Below are 10,539 nucleotides of genomic sequence, written 5' to 3'. Positions count from 1 at the left end.
CTTCGTTTCCATCATCTCTTCGGCTCGTAGCGATGTTGTTCCATGATCTGCATTCTGATACATTAACGGTACCAGGACGAGACGTCTTGATAAAGTTTGTTTTATGACTTTAATGCCGTACTTTGTCACCATAGTGGATTAAATGTCAAGTTACAACTGAAATCACAACTTTGGCACTACAATTACGTATTCTTTACAAGATTGAGACGTCTGGGAGCCTGCTGGGCTCCACGGACATGTCTGACAGAGTATACGCAAAACACTGCCTAGTAACAAGAGCAGTTATACCAATCAATATTACTCTTCACTATAGAAATCCCATAGCTAATACACTAACACAATGTTTTGGTATAGGCGGTGTGGCCTTATGTGAGGATATAGAGGCAAGAGGTCGGAAGACCTACTGTAGCTACTGGCGACAGCCTGCTCCTCATATACATTCTGATGTGGAAGACAATTCCACCATTTTTGATTGAGTTAGTTGACCTTTGGGTCCATTGCTACAGCGACACCTTCCTACCTGCCTACACCTTGCTCCTTGACTACTATCTGAGCATCTTATTGTTGCACTTCCAGTGTAAGACTGCTAGTCGCTGCTCTGTTTTTCTGCCAACGTTGATAGTATACCACCAAATATATATATATAGAAAGTTTATACTTGTGAGCGTTTTCACAATCGTCCCAAGCACCTCCGTGCATCATGTAGATAAGAAGAGTGAACGCCGAGTGACAAGCCGCAGTGTCACAACTGCACTCATCACTTTACCAGGCACTATCATACTATGATATGCGCCTGTAATCGACATTTATCTCCTACTCTTCTCCTCATCGATCCTAAACACATCTCGGGGGGGAAGTGTCACTCTCGAGAATCGTGAACCTGGACTGGTGATCATGTTCTGGCCTGGAAACTACAAAGGTAGTCGGTCAGGTGTCACTCTGACTACCCTTAGAGCGGCTTCTGGATACTCGGACTTGAATCGGTGGTTGTTCTCGTTATGGTCGCATATGTATTCGATTGATATTGTTTTTGAACTTTCAAAGTGTTCTGGGAGATGTTCTGCAATGGTCCACAAGAGCTGATTGTCCAGTCTTGAGCACACACTCAACAACGCCGACCTAAAGGATTGTCAATCAATATTACAAACATTCATGCCAATTATAGTACAATCGTAAGTTTTCTTACCGCGATTATCTTATGTTCGGGTTCTCGTTTTGGGACATGGATGCGCTGTATCATCTCTACAGGGTAGCCGTTGAAGTTGCGGTGTGAGTAAGGAATCCACAAGTTTCCACAGACAGCGCCGACAGAGCTTAACCATTGGAATCTGTTAATCTTTCGTGTCTTTTAGGTCTATCAGGCATGTTCTGGCAGTTGTATTCGCCGTGTTTGCTGTCAAAGCTTAGAGTTTCACACGTCACCCATACAATGCCAGATGGCAGAGTGGCCACCGAATCACCCGGAGCCTGTTGTGGCGACGACAAGGACAAATGCAAGCACAATGAGGCAAAGCCTATGATTGACTCAACTTGGGCTTCGTGTTCATAGGCATCCTATCAATGATTTGTTGTTGGTCCGTGAATCGTATGCATCACCAGCTTCGATTTATAGTCCAGCTCCTACGGGTAACCTTCCGCAACCTAAACACGGCTCCATTTCACGGATACAGGGGAATAGAACGCTTAGTGCAGGTACCATAGATATCAGCCTATCATAACTGACAGTATTACGAAGTCCACGATGAGAGCTCCCATGCTGCATGCTTATTCCGATAGCAGCTCCGGCGGCACCTTGCACTTCCCCGTGGCATGTCAATGCCCCGCCATGACATTTCGCCTATTGAAGGATCTGTTGAAAAAAACAAGCGGTTATATGCCAAGTCAATACAGAAATCTATGTTGGAAGAACCCTTAGGGAACTTCGCGTTGCTTGTAGTCGTGTAGACGGAGCTATGAAGGAGTTGTATTGCACCTCCATGACATATCCCCTCCCAAATATTTGTATCAGGATAACTTCAACTTCGGGCAGCTTTGCGTCACACAAGGTGTTATTGTAGTTGATGTAAGAAAGATGTCAAGTTGACGACCTTCGTATATCAGAACATGCCTGGATCCTCGTGACACTAGAAAGCATAAGCAATTCAAAAGTTGAACTGTAAATGGAAGCTGAAAACTAGTGTAAGAGCAGCCCTCAAACCGATTGCATATGCGTCTCTAAAACCTGTTTGTGAAGTCCGTTACGTATGTATCACTGACTGACGCTTCTTGCATCGGGCTATATATTATAAGACAAGCGGAATTTTCGTCCCGACGAAGAAACGTAGACGTAGCTCCCCACCTGCAATGGTGCAGGACGCATGACATCAAAATCGTCGATATCGATGTTGCCGTATATCTTGTTCATCATGACATGGATACTTAACCATAACCAGGGTACAGGTTCAAACAGAACAGCCCAGAAATGTGAACCTCCGCAGTAGACTCTTGGTGATTTCCACAACGAACAGTACATGTTATCGTCATGCTCAGAATAATATACAAAGTATTTGCTGATGCCTGTCAGAGAGAAGCTATAACACAGCGAAGTATATGGAAGGATGTTTGGCGTTGAGTCTCTCATAGAGAAAGGGACAAGGGTACAGGTCTCTCTTTTCGAGGTTGTTAGCTCTGCCGACGCGACGTCGGTTTAGTAGATGCTCCGTGCTCCAATCGCCTGTCTGTCCCCTGTCAAGTCGATCCCCTTGGCTTCCAAGCGAAGCTAGGGTTATCCTGGCCCCCTCCACAAGTTTCCTTCGTTTGGAGAACTAAGAAAACAACGGCATCAAGATCGGCCTTGCTGGCTTTCAACATGACAGTGATATCACAACGCATTGTGAGCATCACATATGTTACTGCACCTGCTTTATATCCTGGACCAACAACGCCCGCAGTATTTTCTGCCTTCATTCCCGTGGTGGCAATGTTACTCAAGATCTGCGAAAGGGAAAAATACCTCGAGCATGTGCCCGTCAATATACCAATGGCTCCATAGCGGCAAATCGAGGTGCAAACGTGAGAGGTTTGAGCAATAAAGGACCGGCATCAGGATCAGGGTGCAGTGGGGATCCTACTCTGGTGTCTTGATGGGCAGACTCCCTCAAAAGACCCTGGCCTGTCTTGTGTTGAAAAATAAACAAAAGGACTGACCCACAGTGGCCCATACTGGATTGATCAAATAATACCACTTGTGTTACCTGCTATGTTGCAGGACATGGTAGGTCGTCCGAGTTTTGGATACTATTCGAGGTTGAGAATGGATGCAGCACCTCAAGATACCAACAGAAGTACCGTTCTGTAAACAGCTGCAGAATGCGTGCAGTCATGTCTCGACGCAGTGTCCGAGGTAACAATGCTCATATTGGATATGGTGACTCGCTGAGAGATAGCCAAGTCAAATTTGAGACCTACTCCGGCCAACCAGACAAACAATATGGCCGATGCTCTGCAGTAGTCTGCAGGACGATAACTGTTGCCGAAAATGTCGAGCTGCGTTGCGCCGCGTTGAAACTTGAGTCGGCCTTTGGACCAACAGATGCTGGCTGATAGCTAGGTATTGATTGAAGGATCCTAACAGGGCAGACGTGCGAAGGTTACCCACCGTGCTGTAGCGCACGCGCCAGCCTCTGTTGGCCTAGATCGGATTTGGTAAAGGCTCGGGAGCTGGCGAGCTTGATCAGTGTCGACTCAGCAACTGTTGCAGTGTCAATCCGCTGACGGTGGAGATGGTTTCGCAAGAACAGGCAATTCACAGGAGCAAAGAACCAGTAGCTGTCAGGTTGGCCGTCGAAGGATGGATGGGTCATTTTGAGGCTCATCATCGATCAGGAAAGCAGGCACTAGGACGTTGCAAGATTGATACCGCCGCACCAATTGGACCAGACAACGACTGACATGCCGCTAGACAAATTGATTTGACGAATACGTACTCCATGCCGTAGCTGCTGAGCTATTTTTGCATGGAGTTTGAGCTGCTTCATGTCCGATGTTCCCTCTTCTGACTGGGGCCGATTATGTTCATTTGGCCCTAGGGATTGTGGCTCCGTCTTGGCTGTCCTACATGAGACTACATAGCACACCAAGACCCTTGTGGTGCCTGTCTTAAAGAAAAAAACCAACAGCAGACCATGTGGGTTTGGGGTCGAGCATTATGTAGCCCTGGCAGATCCAGGTATGGTGTGACTCGACGACGGCTTTAGTTGCCATCTGCAATCACCCAAGACGTCTTCATGCTCAATGTTCATATAATCAACAAGGTACAGCAACTCTAGTGAGAGCCAACTGCATAAGAAGGCTCTTTAGTTGAGGGGTCCAATCTGAGATCCGAAATTCAGAGAGTCAACGGGCAGGGATTGACAAAAGCAGCCAAGAGTGGCCTGTGCTTCCACTCCGGGGGAAACAAAGCAAAGTTGCATGTTGGCGAATGCTGTGATGTCGCATACCTGCTGTTGAAGGCCACCCATATAGCGACATCTGTCATATCCCATCCACTACCTACTCAGTATCTAATAACAGAGGTTGTAGGACCTGAAGGTCTAGTGTTAGCCATAGATCATCGGTCTTGGTGCGTTGAACCGTGCGCCATAGGCTCTAAGGCCGCCGACACAGGTGACACAACTATCCGTGACTGGAAGAAACCAGGGTTGCTGGCGGAGATACTGCATGTTCTCCTCCGGAGTCTTTCAATATGTGAATCTCATCAACCAGCCGAAGCCGAAGAGGATCCGCAACACTACAACCCTGGCCTGCCTCTGCTTAGCTGCCGTGTTGGACGATCTGCGGTTTGCAGTGTCCGCTCGCTGGTTACCTTTTCCAGGCCGGTTGCCCACCGGGTAGTCTATAATCAGCCGCTGTTACTGTAATGCGAGTGCCATTGGAGGCAAGCAAGGCAACGCGGCAGCCATCCACGAGCGGACCAGTCCCGATCTCAATAACTTGGCTAGGCGAGACAATGCGATGTGATGTGATAATGCATTTTTTTCTGGCCACTTATCTTAGCAGATATCTACCAGACTGCAGTGTACTTTTATGCTGTGATGCCATAGTTTTCTTGCCTCATCCTGCGCGGATAAGGCACGGGAATTCTGCACCTTATTTGCTTTGTCACGTCGGAGAAAGATTTCCATGATCCGGCGGCCGATGTGGAGGTTCGTGTTGGCAATGAGAAGCGAGACCGATTCGTGACAAAGCGGATGTTCATGGTTGTCAGATTGCGACAGTAATTATAAGGAGCAAGGGAAGAGGGTGACATATTTGGATTTAGTGTTATTGAGAGAAGATTAGTACGCAGATAATCGATGAAGCCACGAAACGTCAACCTACTGCAGGTGTGAGCAGGTACAGACAGGTACTACTCTTCCCCACTATCGTGTCGACAGCTAAGCTACTAGGTAGGTACGTAGCGTTGACAAGGCAGGGACCTCGGATTTGAGGTTATCTGCACCTACCATTTTACCTCCGGTCCAACCATCTGATCCCCCCTCATCTTTAACTGGTAGGAGCCAACCTTAGGAGGCCAAGTTGCCTAGGTAGGTGCCTACCTAAAAAAAATGAAAGAATGGAACATGGAAAGTACAATACTTGGCTACTAAGGTACTACAGGTACTAGGCATGGAAGGTAGGTGCGATGCAATACTTTAATTGGGGGTTTTATCTTAAACGATGCAGAAGGAGTCAATTGCATACCACTGCTGCAACCACCTTGTGATATTGTTTCTTTTATCCTGTTCGTCTACACGCTGCATCTTCTCCATACAGCAGCCCTCATTTTCATCTCCATCATTGGATCAACAGTCGGCACGCAGACCCAGTTCCTGCATCCCAGGATGTTAAATTGCGTGTCCCAGGATATTCGATACCTACCGAATAGCTCAGTCGCCAATTATCTTTGTTGCTCACAGCTTCTGGTTGGGCAATCAATCCGTGGGCTTCTCCCCATCTGTCGACATGCAATCTTGAAAGACATACATACGGGACTGTCTGTACCCAGTCTCTCGCGTCTGCAGAAGCAAAAATAACAACAATACTTTATTGTTCATCCACTGCATTCCACAGGGTTTATCTTGGCTCTCGAATGCAAGATGCAAGACGCAAGACGCAAAACACCATCTTTTGACTCTGATACGACGAGCATGCTTGTCTCATCAAAGATGAGCGGCTAATCGATGTACTGGCACATCTATCTAGACTATATCGCAGCTTGCTTGGTCCCTACATACAGCAGCTTTGACGACCGACGAGGTCCCTGGTACTGTGACTAGGTAGGTATTCAAGCCTCCTCCAGCTGTTAATCCACTCCCCACCAGATCCTCACCAGGCCAATGCAATGCGATGCAATGCTATGCTGTGCTGAATGGTTGTCTCGTTTTGTCTTGGCTTGGCTTTGGACTTTACTCGCTCGCGTCAGTACAAGGGAATTGGATCCACAAGCTAAACACGAGCAAGGTCCCATGTCTTCTCTCCCGCCTAGTCATCGACGCCATCGAGGTTTTGTGTGAACCCTGCTACTTGACTTGGACCCCAGAGGCAAAACAACGAAACGACAAAGACAAGGACCATGATGTGCGCCGCGGGCCGAGCAGCACTGGCCAAGGGCTATCAGAGCTCTGACATGGGCTGTTGCTGTGCACGAGACTTGACCCTCATGCGACAGCCCAGAATCGGCGCCACGATGATAGGGTCCTGGAGAAATGAACGGACGTGCTGGAGTTTTCAGGCCAAGGCACTGAGGTGCCTAGTTGGATGTGCTAAAGAAGACTCCACGCTTGCAAGTCTGCGCCCCCATGCCCTGTCCTGCACCATACGCAGTCGCTGTTCTCCCCGCTTGTTTACTCGCTCCAGTATTTCTCGACAACTTGCAGTAGCAACATTTGAACAAAAGGAGAAAAGAGAAAATCAAACTTGCACCGTTCTCGGTAGTGACGCGGCCGGGGTCGGCGTCCAACGGAAACGGGACTTAAAATGAACTGCTGGCTCTCAGCAACAACGCCTCTCAAATAACGCGCGCCAGTCTTTTGCTGTGATCTTAGTACACCCCCTCCACCAATCCCATTCACGCTACTAATTAGCTACATCGTTGTGCCCTCTTATCCCCCAAGTCGAGCCGCCGCCGCCGCCATACATGGGCCCTCCAACCCTCCAACCCTCCAACCCTCCAAAATCATCCAACCCCTCGCTCCACCGGTCCTAATGCAGTGAGCGCAGGACCCAATACACCCCTGCCGTTTTGTCCTCCGTTGTCCAGACCAAGATCAAATCTCGACAGACTTGCGCGCTTGTCTCTACGTAGTTGCCGCCCTACCAGTGCCACTACAGCTAGGTACACACTACGATGGCCCGCGGCCTCATCAAGGACCCTCTCTACTCCATGTTCATGCATGGTCCGTTTTGGAGACGGGGTTTGGCATAGGTATATATCGTAGACCCGTTCCCCATCTTCACCCCAGGCTGTTATCATCGCCACTACCTCTTTTCCTCCTCCTAGCTCTTCTTCCACCGGCCAATTCTTCTTGTCATGGCCATCTTTGAATAATTCCCTTTCCCGTCATTGTATATTATACGTCCGCCACCTCGAATCTTACGAAGGTGCGACTGTGTCTCTGGTGCATAGTGTTTTTGCTTTGGTACTTCCAGCGTCTCTGATTCACTTCCACCTCACCTCAATCATCTTGGACGGCCAACCACTGTCAATTCCAGATTGCAAGACTCAGAATCTTGTTACTCGAAATCACTTATAAACACCTTCTCGCCCTCGCTCTTTCGGATATATACCTTTGCTGTTTGGTATCCGTCAATATCTGTCATATATCACTAAAGCTCATCCTCGTCTTGGGGACACAACATCTGCTGCTTACACGCCAAACTTACCGGATCTCAATACTCTCATAACGTCACTATGTCTGAATCAGAACATCAAAATGTCGGGCGCAGCCCTCTTGGCTTTGCTGGGCCACTATCCCTCTCGATGCCTTCTTTCGATTTTTGGTATTCGAGCACCTTCTGGCTGTACCTTTTCCTAGGTCTCTGGTAAGTTATCTTTGCGTACCTCGAGAACATATTTCTGGCAACTGGGCTCTCCTAGAGTCTATCAACCTATCATTCCGGGTTGCTGGTACTTCTTTAGCAACCAAGTCTAACCATCTCTTAGGTTTCATCGCTATTTCCGTCTTCTAGTCCACTGCGTCAGCCATTGGACATACAAGTCAAAGCCCATTCCCAGCAAACCGACCTTCACTAGCAAGGACGTTACTGTTGTCATCCCCACTATCCATAACGCTTTTGAGGAGCTTCGCCCTTCTCTGGAGAGTATTCTGGCTTGTGAGCCGGCTGAGCTTATCCTGGTCACTACGCATGATAAGCGAAAGGAGCTTCAAAAGTTGGCTGACTCTCTGGTCTTTCCCAAAGTTCGAGTTCTGGACACCCCCATCGCGAACAAGCGCCTTCAAGTGTGCGAGGCCCTCCCCAAGGTTGAGACGCCCATCACTATCATGGCGGACGACGATGTGACTTGGCCCTCTACTCTTATGCCGTGGATTTTGGCTCCATTCGAAGATCCTGAAATCGGCGGTGTTGGAACTTGCCAGCGGGTTCGACGGGAGCACGACGGTTCTTGGTCGACCAAGGCTTGGAACTGGTTGGGTGCTGCTTACATTGAACGCCGCAACTTTGAAATCTCGGCTACACACAACATCGACGGCGGCACTTCCTGCATGTCTGGCCGCACCGGTGCCTACCGCTCTGAAATTCTCTCGAGTCACGATTTTCTCCACGGCTTCAAGAACGAGAAGTGGAGAAAGTGGATTTTGAACGCTGACGACGACAACTTTGTGACTCGTTGGCTGGTGAGCCACCAATGGAAGACATGGATTCAGTACGAGAAGGAGTGCGAGATTGAGACAACATTGGAGAACAGCACCAAGTTTCTGTACCAATGTTCTCGTTGGGCTCGAAGCAATTGGCGAAGCAACTGGACCAGCATGGTTACTGAGCGTTACATTTGGAAGTGAGTAAATCCATTCTTTAATATCCTAGTCAAACGTCTCTAACAAAAACAGGCAACAATTGTGGTGCACATACGCTCTTCATTTCGCAACTTTCACTTCGCTGGCTTTTCTCATCGATCCACTTCTTCTCGCTTCGTGCTGGTGGGGAACCGCAGACTGGGATATGCAGAACCGCAGATACGCTTTCTGGTCTCAATTTGTTTTCATGTTTGCCTTTACCAAGGTGGTCAAGCTGATGGGTTTGTTTATTCGAAACCCCACCGATGTCATGTTCCTGCCCGTTTCGGTCGTGTTTGGATATTTCCACGGATTGGTCAAGCTCTATGCCCTGATCACATTGAATATGGTATGTTCCTTATGGTTGTGCTTTAACTTTATATTTTGCTAACAAAGCTTTTATAGACGTCTTGGGGCAGCCGAGCTGACGGTGATGCGAACGATGAGCAGCGATTGGCCCCGGCCCCTCAGCCTTCTATTGTTTTGAAGACTCCTCCCGGAAAGGGCTCGCTCATTCGTTACAATGCTCGCCAGAAGGGACGACAGACGCAAGCACAGCAAGTCTCGTGGGAGAAGAGTGATTATGCCTCCTACGATTCAAGCACATCGTATGTGCCAATACGGGTGCATACACCTATGGCAACAACGCCAATTGACACCAAGCTGTATACGAACGAGAGTTCGAACACTTGTTGGGCAATCTGACCTGGCAACGACACGATTTTGATGAAGCCATGAGTAACGTTTTCATTTTCACATGGGAAGTTAATTATCTAAGACCAATGAGGTCGAGAGAAACACAAAACTCTTCCCGCTTATTCTCTTTCAACGCTTCTTTCACACCACACCACAGCCACCACCAAAAAAAGGACGGATTGGGGACATGGATGGAAAAAGTTATTGCTTCTGCTTTTTGGGGAGGAACGATGGAGACGCTTTTCCAGTCGACGGCCGCTGACGAGGTTCAGAATGTCACCTGCTTGGATTGAGATATTTCCAGAGCAGATGAAAGACATGTGGCAACCTGAACAGCGAGCTTTGCTGGACCAAATAATTTTGGTGGGCGAAAGGCAGTCGAGGCTATCATGATACTAGCCTCAATTGCTGATGGAGCCCGAGCTGAGGTCATCATTTCTCGTTTTGTAACAATTTGGGACTATATGGGAATTACGGATGGGTGGCATTTTACGTGGTGTGAGAGGTCCACAAAGGGCATACAAAGCTTTGAGGCATAACTATGCTAGTGATAATCAAAATATCTGGGGTTTCTAAGCTCCTAACTGACAAGTACTTGTTTCCTCCAATCTGATGTGATTTGATTGTGTGATGGTGAGCGGGCAGAACGGTGCAGATCCTTGGCCATCACCCGTAAACAACAACCCGTTAGTTCGCGAGAACAGGTACATGATCAAGATGGGTCGTTGACACTAACTTAGCTCCAAGGTTAGTGATGACAGCCATACCTAAATGGACTGAAGGATGAATGATGGGTTGGCAGTCTAGC

The 10,539-nt window shown here is 48.2% G+C and overlaps 1 protein-coding gene across 1 annotated transcript; it reads left to right on the top strand.

Annotated features, from left to right (window-relative positions):
- Positions 1-7,504: 7,504 nt before the first annotated feature.
- On the top strand, positions 7,505-10,317 carry FGSG_00702 (uncharacterized protein). The gene is made up of 4 exons (XM_011318103.1): positions 7,505-8,061; positions 8,183-9,037; positions 9,090-9,384; positions 9,441-10,317. The coding sequence occupies exons 1-4, from the start codon at positions 7,931-7,933 to the stop codon at positions 9,738-9,740; spliced, it is 1,581 nt and encodes a 526-aa protein (XP_011316405.1). The 5' UTR covers positions 7,505-7,930; the 3' UTR covers positions 9,741-10,317.
- The last annotated feature ends 222 nt before the right edge of the window (positions 10,318-10,539 follow it).

This window comes from Fusarium graminearum, chromosome 1 (genome assembly GCF_000240135.3).
Source record: "Fusarium graminearum PH-1 chromosome 1, whole genome shotgun sequence".
Classification (NCBI taxonomy): Eukaryota; Fungi; Ascomycota; class Sordariomycetes; order Hypocreales; family Nectriaceae; genus Fusarium; species Fusarium graminearum.
The sequence above is the reverse complement of the archived record's forward strand: the minus strand, read 5'-3'. Positions and strand labels throughout refer to the sequence as shown.